At 37.3% G+C, this 18,582-nt stretch overlaps 1 protein-coding gene across 1 annotated transcript in view; it reads left to right on the top strand.

Moving 5' to 3' along the window:
- Nucleotides 1-14,409: 14,409 nt before the first annotated feature.
- Nucleotides 14,410-18,582, top strand: part of LOC136676487 (very-long-chain 3-oxoacyl-CoA reductase-B-like) — a 28,124-nt gene continuing 23,951 nt past the window's right edge. Inside the window, exon 1 of the mRNA XM_066653555.1 lies at nucleotides 14,410-14,678. Coding sequence (XP_066509652.1) covers nucleotides 14,528-14,678 — 151 coding nt within the window. The 5' untranslated portion in view covers nucleotides 14,410-14,527. The remainder of the gene's footprint in view (nucleotides 14,679-18,582) is intronic.

The raw sequence follows: 18,582 nt of genomic DNA, 5'->3' as shown, positions 1-18,582 counted from the left end.
CACTTGTTTTTAGTTATTTTTTTTGTGCAGACATCCTCAGGAAGGACTGTGTGACCCCTATGAAAATATTTGCAATGATTTGCACACGTGGTAACTTTAGTGACGCTTATTCAAGCTGCTACAACTCATCTGGGGTCATGTACATTATATTTAAATCAGTCACAGATTGAGAAAGCAGTGGAAGTGTAAAGACTCGGAGCTGATTTAAGTCAAAGCTTTGCCATAGCCATGTCACACTTTTTTTTGGTGGTACGCCTTTCCACAGGCCTTCCCATGCCCTGTGGCTCATTTCTAAGCTAAAAAAAACACCCCCATGCCTTTGACCTGACGCACGCCAGCACCTGGACACCCCCACTGTTAATGTACTACTGCTGCAGAGCACTCAAGTCATTCGAATAGTTGCTTTGTAAATAGAAATGTAAACGGTTGTATTGATTTTAAACACCGTAAACATGTCATGGGTCAACAACTCCGCTCTGGGGCATTGGACTACGCTACACTCATGAAGGCGATCGGACCTGTGTTTTTGCCTTTAAAGATGCTGTGACGTCTGATCTGATCTTGATGGAGGACACTGTAGGGTGCGGTGGCTCTTATTCCAACTTTGGAATCCCATTAGAGGACGTTATGAAGTCACAGTTTCAGACTTAATCTGTACAACTTCAGAAATGAGAAATAAAAGTAACCCATTTGGCACTGGTCGTGAGTCGTGAGTTTGTGTGCGTGCGCCTGCCTGTCTGTTTACGTCTGTGCTGACAACATCTTGACTTCACTTACTGTGATTGGCCGTGGAGAACGCCGTCTAACCAAATCACTTTGCTTGGTGTGGTTTTTACGCCTCCAACTGGAGCCTGGTGCATTTTGTAACCCATAAGGAGGAAAAAAGAAAAGCTGATAGTTTTGGGGGGAGGAATGGGCACGACAGGGCCTCGTCACGTTTCAGCTCCACGTCCATGGCCAGGGAGTCCCCCGGTCCAACACCAAACACTGAGGCATTAAAGATGGCCTTTCAAAACGTACATTTGCAAGCGCAATGAGTCAGAACGCTGCGTTTCTTTGATTTGTGTGCAGGTTGTTTCAGTTCTATTGTGCTATAGTGCTGAGGGAAAGTGAGCGAGAGACACAATCACACAGAGAGAGAGAGAGAGAGAGGGAAGCCCGAGCTGACAGACAAGGAACTTTTTAATGCCATCCATATGACACAATGGATTACCCTTTCTGAAAGTCTCTTATTGTGATTTACCACATCATACACACATTTCCGCACTCCACACACTGCATATTTGTATATGTCCTCTTTCTGATGCATATTTATCACAGTCAATGCAGCTGTAAATATATTGTTTACATATGTCTCTGCTTGAATTAGTTGCATTTTTTAATGAGATAAGGAGCGCTATCGGTTCCATTGAAGCCCCACGGTCAGTTACGTCTGTTACAGATGTTGCACAGCTTCTCAGAGCTTTTCCTTAGGATGGATTTCCCTTAATAACAGCACTCATTCACTTCATGAGCTTTAGCTTTGAGACCGGTACCGCACACAGAACGTTCTCAGCGTTCATTTTTGTAAAATTCGGGGCTCAGTAGGGTGTAAGCACACTCTATCTGCGTCATAGATAGCCGTGATTTTATGGTGTAATTACTGTGTAAGTTCACTGTTATAATACTGACATATCACTGTAATAATAACAGCAATAACTCGAAAAACAAGCATTGGATATATTTTTTTTGTTATTTCTATTTTTAAACAAACAGATGCACAGAGGGATGTGTTTCTGGCCGGACACCCACACCCCTCCTGCCCAAGTGTAACAACACAGCCACTGCCTGGGCTTTAATAAAAGAGACAGAGTTATAGCTCTGTTTATCTTCAGCTGTACATTCTCTTAAGAAACATCTATTATCAATACATTCATTTACAGGCCTCCGTTTATGTTTTATGGGATGGTTCTGAATTCAGATTCAAGCGTCTACTGGCGTCACACTCATAGCTGTGGGTTTCATTACATTCTGACCTTAGAAAATAATACGAAACCTTGTGGTTTCTTCTAAAGCATTTTAACTACAGTTCATTTAAATGAATCAGTTTATTCCAGTTCTGTTTTTGCAACAATACAGTACTTTCCACTAATAAATAAACAAACACAGTCAAATATAACACAGTTAAAATGGTTACAGAGACTCAATACGACTGTAATACAATTTACACACACAGACACACAATGCACTGAACCGTCACTGGGGTGGTCCACTCAAGGGTCTGATTGAAGTATCTTTAGTTATGGGATGTAATGTCACCATATTCAGTTGGCACAGGGTGTAAATATACTGCTACTTACCACATCAAGACTTATTTAAGGCACATGTCTTCACCAAGCACTGCTGATGAGTACGAATCATGTATCAGAATCTACCACATTCACATCATGAAGTGTTTCTTATTCGTGAGATTTCCTTTTTTTAATGAGCTTTAAAAAACATTGTAAGTACCTTAAGAAGACAGATTAGCAGCAGAAATGTAGCCACTTCCAAATATTAAACAAATGCAATGATACGTCCATAGTGCACAGACCCTCAGACGCCTGGAGGAGCTGACATAGCAACATTAATAATCAACAACCATAAAAACGCATGGTCATGAAGCAAATGTATAACAATAATAACATTCCTTGGCTTATTAATAATTTATAACAGATTTAATATACTTTTAATAACAGGTTTACATCAAATCTTTAAAAAATGAAGGTACTAGAATATTTCTTCATGTGATGTCATAGCGGAGCCACTTGTGGATTCTTAGGAGCCATTCAGTGGAAAACGTTTTTACAGAACGTCTGCATAAATGTTTCCAGAAAATGCACTTTAAGTTTTATTTGTTGGGGTTCTTTCAAGGTTTCACACTCTCACATGTTTCCTTTGGGGCAGCTGGAGGTAGAGATTAAAACAAATGTAAGGGTCATTGTTATATGTAATTGTTATATTAATTTATTTAGAGTATGTTTATGTTTATGGTTGATATAAAAATATAAATGTAGTATTTCACCCATATCCTCACTGTCCCACTGTTTCACGTATCGTCACATTCTCCAAAAATAGGAACTTTACAGGAGGAGAAAAACACCTTCTTAAATTTCAGTGGAAGTCAATGTAGTTCTGGGGCAAATTGGTTCATTCAGCATGAGATTAGTCCCGTGAAGGACGGCTGCCGTGTTCAAATGATGTAGTAGAAATCACCAAAAATGGAGATACAATGGAAAACAGACCCATGTGGAAACACAATGGCTTTTAATCTATTAGGCTATTTACTCATATATCTGCCTTTTACAGTAATGTTCCTTAGGCCTTAGGCCTCTTCCAACACCTTCCAACACATAACCTTGATTTACACTGTGTTTTTATTGGTTGCGGTGAAGTTTCAGGAAATGTCAATTCATCAGTTACTAAAAATGCACCTAATTTGACGGGAATGAGCCATGTCTCTGATATCAAGAGTTACAGTGGTTGTAAGCGACAGCACATTCAGGTTTAAAGGAACATTCCGCTGATTGATCCAATATTCGACACTATTTTGTCGCTGTCCAATTAAAAACACGTATCTTCCAAAACCTCCTTCACTTTCAATAGAAGTGAACGTAAAAACGATTTTATTCTGAGACATTGTAGAGCATTTCTATCTGTTCATTCGTCATGCCATTTTCACTCAGTGTGAAGGACAGCCGCTGTGTTCAAATGATGTACACTAAAAAATCAACAAAAATGGAGATACATGTTTTAATTGGACAGCGAGGGTTTGTTTGTTCAGAGTAATTCTGAGTGGGTTGATGTGAAATATTTAATTATAGAAAAACATACAGACTCTAATCTGTTTACAGCGGAGGTGATAGGAACCAGGGGACACAATGTCTTCAGCACAAATATAGCCCTATACCAAACCACCAGGACTCTTGTAAATGTAAATGGTGAAATAACGGTGAAATGTAAAAGAACAGTGCTTTGGGGTTAAGTTACTCTTGTGCCTTGTTTATCTTTCTCCAATATTAACTCATTTTTTAAAATCCATCTTAGACCAAACACTGTCATAAAACTAGATTTTGGGCAAAAGGCAATATATTCATAAACATTTCTTCTAATAACGTCCTTTAAGAGGCATTAACATTCTCAGATGCCTGGCTCCTATCACGACTGCTGTCCACAATTCACTCTCTATAGGTTTCTCTGGAACTGAGCATTTCACATCAAACCGACTTTGTGTTAAACATGAAATTATGCAGATATTATGGATATTTTGGAAATTCCCATTCCCACTATTTTCCCTATCCCTAACCCTTTAAACATCAGGGGCCCAAGCACTGTAAGAGTACTTGTTCTATTTATTTATTTTACATTTTTATTTTCAGTTCATATCAAACAAACCTAAAATACAAGGGTGAAGCATTAAATGATGTCTGTTTGCTTTTTTCCTCAATAATGTCATTGTGGTTTAAAAGTATTTTCTATTGTTAACCCTCACCGCTTTAATAAAGCATGAAATAATTTCTGAAGCAAACTAAATAATAAAAATGTACTTTATTGCTTGGTCTTTTACAGAAAATCAAAACAGTGACGTGCTAAAAATCAAAACTAAATATGCCTTTAGCTGCACTAAGGTTAATTATAGTAATCTGAGCTTTAAATACTTTAAACAACTCTTTTCATGGGGAATTGAAGATATCTGACACATTTCACATCATTTTGCTGTATGTCAATAGGTATAAAGCTTTCTTTAAAAAAAACCACAACCAAAACCAACCCACTCTCCAAAAACCCCATGGTTCTCAGTTTCTTCCATTTAAATTTTTTACTTATTTAAACACAGGAGATATCGTTTGCCTCGTGTGAAAATCTCATTAGGAACTGACCAATAGAAATGCTGCGAAGTGATTTAGAATAAGAAACCATTTTTGTTTTTTGCTGTCGACTGTGGAATAAAAACGACGCCTATTTATAGTGAGCAGTGCGTTATACACAGCTGAACGGTTTGGAACAATAGTGTACTATATTAGTAGTAATAACTCAATAATACAGTAATTATACATGCACTGCATAGTCGGTGCAGGGCGAGCCTCCTGAGTCTTTGCCTGAATCTGGACTGTAATAAATGAAGGGTCGTTATACGTGATCTAAACAGAGGAACAAACTGCGGAGTGATATGAGTTGTGAATTGTAGCCTTGCACCTGTGAAAATAAGTCTTAGAGAGTCTTCAGCTCCCTGAGAGAGGCCGAGAGACAGAGATAACATCACACGTGCAGCCAGGACTCCCCTAAAACAGGCATTTACACATTTACCATTCCGGGTTTATTGCATAGAAATGACAAGTTAATTAATATTACATCTTTATAAATGTATAAGGATGGCAAACAGAAATGTGGAATATATGGAAATATGCCCATTGGTGAGTCCTTGGCTCATAAGGGGTTAATTCAACTCGGTTGTCACATACAAAATAGATGATAATCTAGAAAATTCCACAAAGCTATAATGTTTAATTATATTTTTTGCAATAGAGCCTCAGACTGGGTTTTTATCACGTCCTAATGTTTGTAGAGAAAATTATAAGACTTACATTTGTTAAATCAATAATTTCTGACCCTTTATCGTCTAAAAAGAGGACTACAGAGGAATTAAACCGTCGTGTTCTTTCAGTCTAAATTTTGTGGTTTTTTTTATTATCTTTATCTATTAACATTTTAATATGTACACTGTAATACTTCATATTTACATAAAATACCATAGCTTTGTTCTCAATGGCTTTGCAGTCAATGTGATTAAATATTACACACTATATATTTAGTAAATAATTTTAATAAATGCGTAATAAATCAATAAAATGATCTCTGTTTTACAAAGTTTAAGACCACATCAACAAATCTTTTGTAACAGATTGTTGACTCTGTTTCACATTGCAGTTTGTGAGTCTGGATTATTATTTCTAAAACACTCTTAGTGCCTCAGAGAATATCAAGGCAAAATCTGAGCACATTAATAAAAGATAGTACGATTAAACAGAAAGAAAACAGAGCGTAGTATTTTGTGAAAGAAGGGGATATTACATTTATTATGAATTATAAAGCGACTACAAAAACAACACAAATATATTTCCCATTTTCTAAAGAAGGACATTTCTGTTCATACAGATTTCTCTAGAGACCTTTCAGACAATCACTGTTTCCACTGTATTTTATTGTAAGGCATGGTTTTGTATTGAATTGCATTGTTTTGTATCTTCTTTATTGTGTTTTCTATCTTCTATATTCTTCTATATCGAATATAATAAAACCTTCAATGTTTATAGAGAGTTTATACACGGATTGAGTTAATATAGATATTATATATGAATGCTATATATATGTAATGTTGAGAAAACTGCTACTTCAACCCTGTTCTTCATGAGGAATGTAATCTGGAGTTTAGACTGTTGTTGGTTCTGGCTTTGTCTCTATTTTTAGGAGCTGGGGACTAAATGGAGTCTGTAAACAGTTTTAATGGACTGACTTGGCTTTACCTGAGTGAGTTTTTTTTTTCCTCGTCTGCTCCGTGCAGTGTGTGGTAAACAAGTCTGAGCACAGTCTCTCCGCTGCTTCCACACAAGAACATTTTAAACTTGTTAATTATGAACCTACTGGATCCTTATAAAAGCTCAGTTCAACTCGTTCTGTACCTGCTCTGCTCTTAGACCGACAATCAGAGGATTCATTTAGGGTTTTTTTTTTGTTGTTTTATTTGGATTATACAGAATAAAGACGAGTTGAATAAAAGCAACAGGAGATCTACCGTTGCTTTCAGAAAAACATTTTGCATCTTCAGTTTATCTTTTGTCAATGTTTGAATTTTAAAATATTTAATGACGTATAAAGCATTAGAAATGTTCCAAAATTAAATGCATTTCCTTTTACTCACATTGACTCTTAAGAGTGTTTTTGTTGCTCATGTAAAATGACCAGTTATTTTGTCCAAAATAGCAATATATTTAAAAACCCATGCCCTTGCAGGACCTCTGTCAGAAGCTTAAAGCATTAAAATAAAGAATAAAATCAACCATAAAGTTTCATTTCTATAATCTCGTGCTTAAAGAGTTAAAAATTAAAAATGAATGTACAATCATTCACAAATTTTGTACACACTGCAAAAGTACCATTCTTTTCTGGATTGCTTGAGTGACACAGAAATATACCTTGAGAACATATATATATTTATTGTTTAAGAAAATGAGGGACAAATAACACATTACGTGCCGTTACATTTGCCCTGTACATGTCAAACTGAGCAAATAAACAGTAACGGTGCTGTAAATGGTTCAGACGTGTGTTTCCTGTTTCCTGTGCTCTTTTCCTTTCAATTAGAAAAGAATCAACCAAATAAAACTTTAACTGGAACACAACTGCACTCAGCCCTGTGAAGGAATGGCGTCCCCTCCAGGGTGTATTCCCGCCTTGCGCCCGATGATTCCAGGTAGGCTCTGGACCCCCCGCGACCCTAAATTGGATAAGCGGTTACAGATAATGAATGGATGGATGGACGACTGCACTCAGGTCATTTAAACACATGCAAAAAGTGAGGAGCTTGTTTTTGTAAATTGTACCAATGTCAGTGTTTTAAAGTACAGCGCAGAAACATGTGTATACAAATATTAAAGCCCATAATGCAATCTGATTTTTAATAAAATAACAATAGAAGCAGAGAAAAACAAACCTGCTCAGAGTAAATTTGAATATATTTTATATTATAATCTGAGGAGAAGTTTGGATAACAACAGTAGAACATAGATGAAGCTGAAATAAAAATATAGAAGACAGAGAAATGGCCCCAGTTCAGTGAAAGCAGTGAGAAAACTATTCATTAAGACACAGAGGGAAACGCACTGAAAAAGACAAGGTAAAAACTAGTCAAAATGAATAAGTAAACACAAAAAGAGAAAAAATAGGATGCCTCTACTTCAGTGAAACAGGATTCAGAATTACTATCTTGTTCTTCAGAAATATTTACAAGCATTTTTAATAAAAATATAAAATGCTATTAGAGAAATAAAAAAGGGTTCAGGAATAATCGGTTATTTCGTTCACATTTAAAGCTGCCTCACAGATGAATAAGCTGAGCTTTGTATTATGTGCGTTGTAGATCTGTTGTAGTCTGTTGTATGTTTAGCTCGTCTTTGTGTGGGTTAAATGTGTGTGTTATAAAAGGTTTTTTTCAGTTTTTTGTTGAACGTTTTTGTCATAGCCACTAGAGTTAGGCTAAAGGACGCTTGACACGTTAAGGATCCACAAGAAATAGCTTTTTTATGAATGTGATTCCAAACTTTTGAAGGGTGGCATGTAAGACATTAGAGGTACAATTAAGCAACAAAGTCATATTTGTGTAAATATAAGAAAACACTTCACATATATAATTATGTGTAACTTGCAGACGCTGAAAAATATTGCTCTCCAAAATATGGTAAAATACACATTTATTTAAAAATACACTATTTCTGGCTTTTTAGGCTCATTTTCATGGGTCTTAATGTTGTAGACTTTGAAACAGTGATGTTATTTCTTCTTTGTTTACTTCTGTAGAGTAGAGGGAATCCATTGTTACATTTTCTGGACTTTATAGCAGTGAAGAGTACAGTGACATATATGTCATTTCAGAAAACAGTGTCATTGTATAATTGTATTGTAATATACTGTACATTCAGTGCACAAATACATGCTGTTTTTATATCATTTATAAATGTTAATTCTCTCTGAAGCGCTGACCTTCAGCATGTTTGGATTATCGTTCTGACCTTGGGTGATGGGTATGGTCATCTGACCACAACAAGGAGCCTAACCCCTCAGTGCTGTGTGTGTATAATAATGGACAATAATTTTGACAAAATTCCTTGTATTTAGTAACAAAATGCCAAACCATTTAGAATGCAATAGAAGCCAATGAGAAGATGCTGAAATACGTAATTATTTTAAGTGTTTTCTGGCCTTTTTAGGAACACAAAATGATTCTCAAAGTTGATCTTTTTCTAATGCTTCAGTTTTAACAGAGAGGGATTAGTCTAGAAATGACTGGAGTATTCCTTCAACGCTTTCCAGCATGTTGAGCATTGGAGGGATGTGTTTGTAAAGGCCATGATGTCTATATTTCTGTTGGTTTTAAACTCAGCTGTATTTGAAGGTGCAGCTTTATTCAAAAAGCTATAGTTCTTTCTTTGAAGGGGTTAAAATTATATTTTGAATCATACTTTATAACTAAGGGTTGTATCATTTGTTTAACGTCCAGGATGAATTAAAATCACTAAGTAAAGTATGAAGTTGTTAACATAAAAACAAGGAGCACTTTGCAGCAATAACTCTCCACAAAGCTCAGTGTTACAGGTTGGTTACATTTTCTACTTCTCACGATCCAAATACTCTCAGACACATTCAGTGATGCTGAGGTCTGGGCCCTGGGGCGGCAGCTCCATTGTTCTGAGAGCACCATTATACGCTTTGTTGGATTTTTACATTGGTCATAATTTGATTTGGGCTTGGCACTGCTCTCTTAATGATTGACTTGTTGTAGACATGGTTTAAGACGTCTTCCTGAACCACAGAGCTGTTCGTTCTACCTTCCATTAAGATTTCAAACCTGGACTCGTCTCTCCGTTAAATTTCATTCCAGACCAGGGTTTGTGTTTTAGCGCAAATATGTGTGGTGTGCAGATGTTCTTATTATTTCATTATTTTTATTATTATTTTTCTATGTTTCCTTTATCTAGTAACATTTTCTCAGTGGAAGGATGAACACAGGAGTGAAATATTTGAAGGAATCTTTTTCTGATGGTGACACTTTTTTGGGTGTTAGCTTTAGGTTTTCTGATTTTCTGATGAGTCTCATTTTCAAACAGCTCTAGTTTTCCTCTTATTTTCGTTTCACATTCACTGTACATACAAAAGTTGATTCTGTTTGGTACAAACATTGTTAAAGTTCCCAAATGTACCATTCATTAGAGAGTCTATGCAATCTATGGAAACTAAGCAACCGCCCATTTTGTATTTAGAGTTTTTTTTGTTGTTGTCCTGAAAGCCACTTGCATAAATCCACTAATTCATTTCCAGTTGTTTAGGTCCGCCCATAAACAATGAAGTGATTTCATGTGTTCTAGCCCAGAATGCTGTGTGAATAAAGCACACTACCAGGCAACCACTCATAACAGAGATAATTACTAGATATGCTGTAATAAATTAGCTGAGAGCAAAACAGTCAAGTTCTGGATAAAAAAAAAAAACTATTATGGTTTAAAAACCACACATCATACATTCACTACACTGAAGTCAGTGGGATAAACTATGTGTAAAATATCTAGAATGTGAACTGAAACATACACAGGTGCCTCTCCCCATCCTTCATTGTGAGAAAACAAATCTATTAGCTCTATTGGTCTGAAAGGACGTGTCCAGAAGATGTTACTGAGAAAAGGGTTCTGATGAAGAACAATTGTAAAACAAACTGCTGGTGTTGTTAGAACAATGGACTGGCCGCCCCAGAGTCCAGACCTCAGCATCACTGAATGTGGTTGTGTTTACTTGGATCGTGAGAAATGCAACCAACTTCTGACTGAAAATCAGACCACACTCATACAATAGCGAGTGCATCTATTCAATGTTTCAGCCCTGAGACCTTCTTCAGCAAAAAATACCCTGCAGTTTTTTTTAAAATACAAAAATATTGGACGCCAAAAGACAAAATGTGGACGCACAGCTGTTAAGACCTCTTTAAATACTAAATATATTTCCAGCTCCTGATGTTCCTGATGCTGAAAAATTAATTATTAGTCTGTCATGGCTGGAAACCTTGTTTCAGCTGGAACTTAAATGGACCAAGGTCTTTGATTGTTTGCAGTGTGAACAATAAAAAACATATATGTTCTACCACTGGGGGAAAAAAGGGAAGGATTAGATCTTGTTGAAGATTTGAAGAGGCCTGGTGGAGGACCTTTACCATGTGGTGATTCCTTCACATAGAAACAGATTCTTTAGACATTTACAAAAAGATTCTTAAAAACCCTCCAAACAACATTGTGCATTGTGGGAGATCAGGCTCCTTGTCAAAGACGTTTTGACATTAGCTTTTGCTTTGTTTAGGTTTCATCCGCGTTTTGGGAAAGTTCATGCAGTGACTGTGCTGTAGAGATGGGGGCGGAGCTTCCCTGCTTTTGTTTATTTCTGTAAATTACCATTTGTTTATGTCATTTTATTTCTGCTCCACAGTATTTGTAATAACTGTAAAAATGGTTTGATACGATATTTTTTTTTGCTGTTGTTATACTTTTTTTAAATTATGAAATTATGTTATATTATTATAATAGTGAGTTGTAATATTATATTGTTCTAAATAATGCTGTATGTATCTGTTAAAACTGGTCTGTATCATATATTCAGATACAGTTAGTGGATATTTATTTTACTACGTCATTGAAAGACAACAGCTGTCCTTCACATATTGTGAACAATTAATGAAGAATGGACCAATAGAAATGCTCCAAAATTACTTTATATTGATTCCATTGCAAGTTAAGAAGTTTTTTCCTTCTCCTGTAAAGTTACTACTTTGGAATTACATGTTTATTATTGGACAGAGATGATTTTCTTGATACACAAACACACCCACCCACACCCACCCACCCACCCACCCACACACACACACACACACACACACACACACACACACACACACACGTCAATAAATATGTCATTGCTCCTGTAAATACTCTCAAGATATTTAGATATGTTTTTACAGTAGGTTTAATTCTGGGAGGCGGATGAGGGTACGGATTTGATTGCACTGTGTAACTGTCTGTTCCTCTATGTGTAGGAAAATAAAACTTGTGAATTCTAAATCAAAGGTCCTTTCCATTTCCCTTTCACCTCTCAGCACTCAAATGATCCTCACGTTAAGATTCCCAATGTCTCCTCTTGTGTTGTACAGAACTACAGTGGAATTTGATGATACACTGTCAGCGTGTGAACTAAAGGTGGATGTATAAATTAATCTTATGAAAAGTGCTATATTGTATATGTGTTTGTATTTTGATTAAGAGTGCTTATCTGGGTCTACTGAGTGCGGTCAGTACCTAGAACATCTCACAGCTGTTTTTGTAATAAAAAAGACAGATTTGGACCTATTATAGCATGCCTGTAAACAACAACAACAAAAACAACCTGTCCACTGTCTGCATAATGCACTTGGAAACAAGTAGCTGATTGGTTAGCAACCCATTATGACGTCATCCCATTTAATAACTTATTTATACCAAATAAAAAAAAAAAAATAAGGTTTTGATTAATTTAATTCAGTCCTACAGCTTTACAGAACTCAGAAAATGTATATTATGGAGACACATGCTGTGTATAATTTAATTTAGCATGGTGCTGTATATTTTCTGTATTGCTCAGCCTTATACTGTATGTTTTTGTCTTCTTCTCAGGCCCTGTCTTGTATGCTGCACCAAAGACCTGGAGGAACATGTTTTTTTTCCCCATTGTATAAATGCATGTATTTGAAGAGCAAAATAAAGATATTCTTGATTTGCTTTTTCTTTTAATGTGAATGAAATTAAAATAAAAATGATAACTATGTGTCTTTCTTTTTTCAAATGTACTCAAGCAGAACAAATAGTTATATCATCTGAAATAAGCACAAGTACACATTTGTCAAACACAAATACGTGGAACTAAGTAAAGGTAAGTTGTTTTTACTGATCCCTGCATGCTGTTTATATACAGCTGTTTTTCATAATTTTGTAATACACTATACGTGTCTCTGCCAAGTGCCGAAATGATGAACATGTTCTACATACATTTGTAGGCTTTCACAGCAGCTCTTACAACACAGAGCCATGCAAAAGTAATGCAATACAAAGATAAATACAACAATGTTTCAGTATCCTCATCAGCCAAAATATTACACTGACCTCTTTTTTTACACTCACTCTCCATTTTATCAGCTTCTCAGACCATTATGGACCCCCCCACAGAGCCACCCAGGTCAGGTATTTTTTTGATCTATTGGTGTGTGTTGAACTGGTACTTGTGGATCAGACCCAGCAGTGCTGCTGAAGTTTTTACTTCACCCAGGCACTGACTGCTCTATTAGACACACACATCTTGTTGATCCACTTTGTAGATTCAAAGTCAGAGATTGTTGCTGCACATTTGTGTAAGTCATCCTATAGTTCTTCATAAGTGGTCATAGCATGCTTCCCACAGCACTACAAAATGCACATATATTAGGGTGACCAGACGTCCTCTTTTACCCGGACATGTCCTCTTTTTTAGACTTAAAAAATGTCCGGGCGGAATTTCATAAACGTCCGGGATTTTGTTTTTCTAGAGTTTACATAGAACTTCGAGAAGTCTTCCGTTCACAAACTAGTCCCGCCCTCCTTTACTCCGATTGGTTCGCTTGAGTGAGAAGAGGGCGTGGTGAAGTAGCCTAAAATCTTCTGATTGGACGGTCTGACTGTAGAGCTACCGTTATTGGTCGATAACCTTCTCTGTAAACATTTAATTGGTCAGTCTGCACGTCAGTAGTCCTTGTTTACGTCAGGCAACGCTCATGTACCTACCCTAATCTCGAGCAGCTATGCCGAAACGTAAATGTAAGTTCTCGCGAGAGCTCATCACGTGTCTTCTTTTTCACCATCTCAGATCTGGTCGCCCTAACATATATGGTCAGTGGAACTCATTAGAGGTAAATTAATTTAGAAACAAGGAGATCGTTTTAATGTTTTGGCTGATTAATTTTGAAGTAAGAAAATATTAGATGATATTTCATTCCCTGCACTTAGAAAACAGACAGGGGACTTAAAACATTTTCTTAAAAAATTAATTGTCACTTGTAGAGTTACGTTCAGGGTATTCTGATGCAATATAGCACTCTTTGTTCACTACAAACTCATATAAAACGGATGGCTCATGAGTAAATGTCTCTGACGCCTTATTCCCGTTATGAATAAATCAGTTTTAACAACAAAGCACCGTATCACATCTCAGCTTTTTACGCCTGACTCAACTGAGCTGAAATTTGGCAAAATTGATGTACTTCCCCTTTAACATATAGTCTTTAATAAAGGCTTCCATTTCCCCTTCTAATTCTATTATTTTTGACATATTTAAAAGTTTTTTCATAAATATATATATATCCAAAACTGTAAAATGAAGTGTAAAATAAAAGCAATTTAAAAACAATAAGGTCATTAAAAAATAAAGACTTGAAACTTGCCCAAACAGTCGTTATCTCCCCTCGCGAACACCACACTATCCAATCAGCTATCGAGACGTGTGCTAGGTACCGCCTTTAATACTGAGGGACAGGGATTTTAGCCAATCAGCAGATTAAGATTCGGGTCGCGTTGTCGGAAGACAACCAGCGTGGAAGTGAGTGGACGGTTGGAGGTGTAGGCTGTGTGAGGAAGGGAGAGGGACATTGTTAGAGATATAGAGTGTATTTTATCGGTTTTAAAGCGTTGTTATAATGGAGGTATCGCAGCTGTTGTGTTACCTGGGCGCTGTGACTGTGGCATGGCTCACAGTCCGCACTGTTTATTGCCTGCTCTCCGGCCTCAGGGTTTGGATGGTGGGGAATGGAGCCCTGGTCAGCGCCTCTTCTCTCGGCTCATGGGCAGGTCAGTCCCCTTGTACACAATGGAGGTGGGCAGTAAAATGATTTTATATCGGCATCGCGATACATTTAGTGAAACAACCCAACAAGCAACAGTCCCACAACTTTGACTAGCGTCAAAAGTGTAGCCACTCCTTCTGTGTTTAAGCAGCGGTCATTTTCACCACCAAACAGCATTTTGGTATAAAAAATAGTTTTGAAATCCCTGAATGAACCAGTTTATTATCCACAGAGGGGTTCCCCCTCATGGAGATGGTGTTCTACATCAGAGGTTTAATAAAGAATCTCTGATACTATAGTTCTGAATGAGAATGGGATACCTGACAAAGTTATTTATCTGTGTTTATAGCTTCAGTTTTCCTTTATTGCTGTACATTATTTTCGCACCCCCAATTCAGAATACCGGGGTTCATAGGAAAATCTGTTTGTCCCTAGTAAACAACATTGTTGTGGCATTAACCACATTGTTGTGGTGCTTACCTCTTTTACTTAAATGTTAATCTGATATTCAAACAACCCGACTCAACTTACTGTTAGTTCAAGAATGTATAGCTGTTTGAAAGTTATTAAGGACCTTTTCTCAGCAAACAATAATGAGATGTTTAACTAACAGTGTAAGCCCTTATTAAAGTTAAAATAGCAATATTAACAGACAACAAAATGTCTGAATCTGGGACATTATATGAGCAAAACACACTGATTTCTCTCCCTCTCATTTTTTGAAACATTAATTTGACCTTCTAATAAAGTTACTGGCCTTGTTCGAAGGTCCCATGATGATAGTGCAGAAGGTATTCATGTGACATGATATTCACTTGTAATTGTTTTTCTACCTCACATTTTGTAAAATGTAGCTACATGTCCTAATAACTTGATCCAGATTAGTTCATATATCTTAAGTGTTGTGGGTTCGATTCCTGCTCCGGGTGACTGTCTGTGAGGAGTGTGGTGTGTTCTCCCTGTGTCTGCGTGGGTTTCCTCCAGGTGACTGTCTGTGAGGAGTGTGGTGTGTTCACCCTGTGTCTGTGTGGGTTTCCTCCTGGTGACTGTCTGTGAGGAGTGTGGTGTGTTCACCCTGTGTCTGTGTGGGTTTCCTCCGGGTGCTTCTGTTTCCTCCCACAGTCCAAAAACACATGTTGGTAGGTGAATTGGTGACTCAGAAGTGTCCATAGTGAGTTAATGTGTGTGTGTTGCCCTGTGAAGGACTGGCGCCCCCTCCAGGGTGTATTCCTGCCTTGCGCCCAATGATTCCAGGTAGGCTCTGGACCCACCCTGACCCTGAACTGGATACACGCTTACAGATGAATGAATGAATGTGTAAAGCCATATATATCATCCTTCATTCATGAGATCTTCGACTTTGCACTTTACAGTACAGATTGAATCCTGTCCAACAGGCAGTTCTTATTTTTGTGACAATATTTCGAATAAGCTGTTTTTAGGAGCTTTAGTGAGATTCACACACTTTATCCAGCTCTATGAAGATTCAGTTTTCTATGTTATGGGCCATATGCTGCTGACAGAACCATGATCCAGCCCTCACTGAATTAGCGTCATGCCTTCTTTATTAGGCCTCCTGTTGGCTTTGTTTTAATTGCATAATGAACTTGAGGTATGGGGTCAAGAGGTAGTAGGTCATCTGGATCACAGGTCAGATTTAGACTTGGGCACAGTTTCACAGGATGTCCATTGTTGAGTAAAACATAAACCATGATTCCACTTTTGATCCATTGGTTAAAGACAGTTTAACACAATTTAAAATGCGTATTACTTTGACAAACACAGTGCACTAGTTTTGGGAATGAGAGTTCAGGCATTTGAGATTAGATAAAAAGCGTGTTTTCCACACTTATCTCACTGTAACTCGTCAGTGTAGGTCATCCTGCCCTGTTACATGTATAAAGTATAAAAACACTCATGTTAAATACCAAAATATTCTACTGACTTTTTAAATAAAATTATTATTTAATTATGTAGTGTATATTAAAGGTTGAGGGGGGTTTAAATTAAAAAACAGCACTTCTTCCTTTCCTTCATGGGGATGAGCTGAGTATTAAGTACTTGGACATGTTGAGAGCTCATTTAAGAGGCTTTGGATTGGACTAGAAGCTTGAACTGAATTGATCAGCAGCACTTTTTTAAAAAATTGTTGACATTAGCTTTGCACAATGTCCTGATGATTTCACCCGATGATTTGGGTGTGGTTGGGGTTTATTAGAAGTAGATGCCGTGATGTCATTAGTAGGATAACCCTATGTCCTCCTCCAACCACTGTTGAGCAACAGCGGTAGGTGGAAGTCCAAAAGTCTGCCTTACGCTGCAGGTCATGGCTCGGCAATGCCGTTACGATCACTGAAATCATGACTAACTGTTTTTCCACTGACTACTGTTAAAACATATACACATTCACTATGATTGTTTAGATCAGGGGTCATTAATTAAAATTTATTAAGGTCAAGTTAGAGAACATTTTCCCAAGCCAAGGTCTGGAACATTATGATCATTTAAACTGCCTTATAGTTATAGCATTGTTTTATGTAGTTAACAACTGAATGTCAAATCAAATTACACTTTAATTTATATTTCAATATATTTCAACAAGATTTATTAACAGTTATAAACGACTAATACTCGAAATAAAAGTAGAATTTACAAATAAAAATGGCATATTTTAATGACTTTGTAGTTGCAGTTGATTTTACTGCTTTTCCATAACCAGCAATCTGATTGGCTCTTATTGCTGAAGGGCGGGGCTTTATCCATTAACACAATTCATGTTCAGCGTTATGAGAATTTCAACCAGTAAACATTCCCTTCTCATTTAAGTTTCTGGTTTAACCTCACACACACTGTTGTCCCAAAAGTGCTTTTTTCATATCCCTTGGGCTATTTTTACTGACGGCAGGACAGCGGTGTCTGGAGCCCTGCCCTGTGTGTGTTGCAGTGCACATCATAATGCACAGATCTGGATGGCGGTCCGCCTATTCGTGACCTCTGATTTAGAATAATAGATTGTAAGTCAGTTAATGGGAGCTGGAAGGACTGCATGTCACTTCCCAAAACGTATATTAACCACGAGTATCGCATCACATTTTCCTGAATCAACGGCCATCCCCCCAGTTGTGGTCAACATAGTGAATGACTCCAGAGTGGATGTGTGACCACAAGGTCAGAAACACGGGCAGGAAACGTGTTTGGTCATTCACTGCAAGTTATAATGAGCCTACAGCACCACAGCTACAAGCCCGGGATCTTGGTTTTTTTTCACATTTTGTAGACCGTGGATTGCTGTATTTTAAGTGTTACCCAAAAACAGAGGAATGAAATTGAATCAGTTGAAAGACTTTATAAAAATGGTAATATGTTCTATAATAATAATGTTATTACATTCTGTTGTAGATCACTCTCTTACTGTGTGACTGTAATATTCTGTTTATTGTCTGACACCCGGGGTATTGTCCTTGGTTCATATCTGCTTATGATTTCAGAAGCTGTGTCTTCAAGCACATGATCACTTGACCAGGTTTGGCAGCCGTCCACTGTAAGTTTGAGTGTGACCACAGCAACACAAAAGAATCAGTGAGGAGGAAGTTGTCATACGCTCAGACAAACAAACAAACAGGCGGCAGCTATTTTTACCGTTCGCGACAGTTTCTCCCCCCAAAGTGTGAATGTTAGTTTTCTACTTTTGTGAATGAAGGCTTTGGCTGTAATTGGCCAGCAGAGAGTGGTTTTGCGATTGGCTGAGAGTCCTCGTGTATATTCACGTCTCTCATGATGTGCACCCTCTGAGACACGTGCCTCAGCTCTGCCTTTTCTGCATATCTCCTCCCATTCAACAGAGTCCCTTTATCCTCTAGCTCTCCTCTCTCTCATAAAACAATGTGCGCTTTTACCACTGCCAGCAC

Source organism: Hoplias malabaricus, chromosome X2 (genome assembly GCF_029633855.1).
Source record: "Hoplias malabaricus isolate fHopMal1 chromosome X2, fHopMal1.hap1, whole genome shotgun sequence".
NCBI classification, from domain to species: domain Eukaryota; kingdom Metazoa; phylum Chordata; class Actinopteri; order Characiformes; family Erythrinidae; genus Hoplias; species Hoplias malabaricus.
This window is presented reverse-complemented; position numbering and strand designations above follow the sequence as displayed.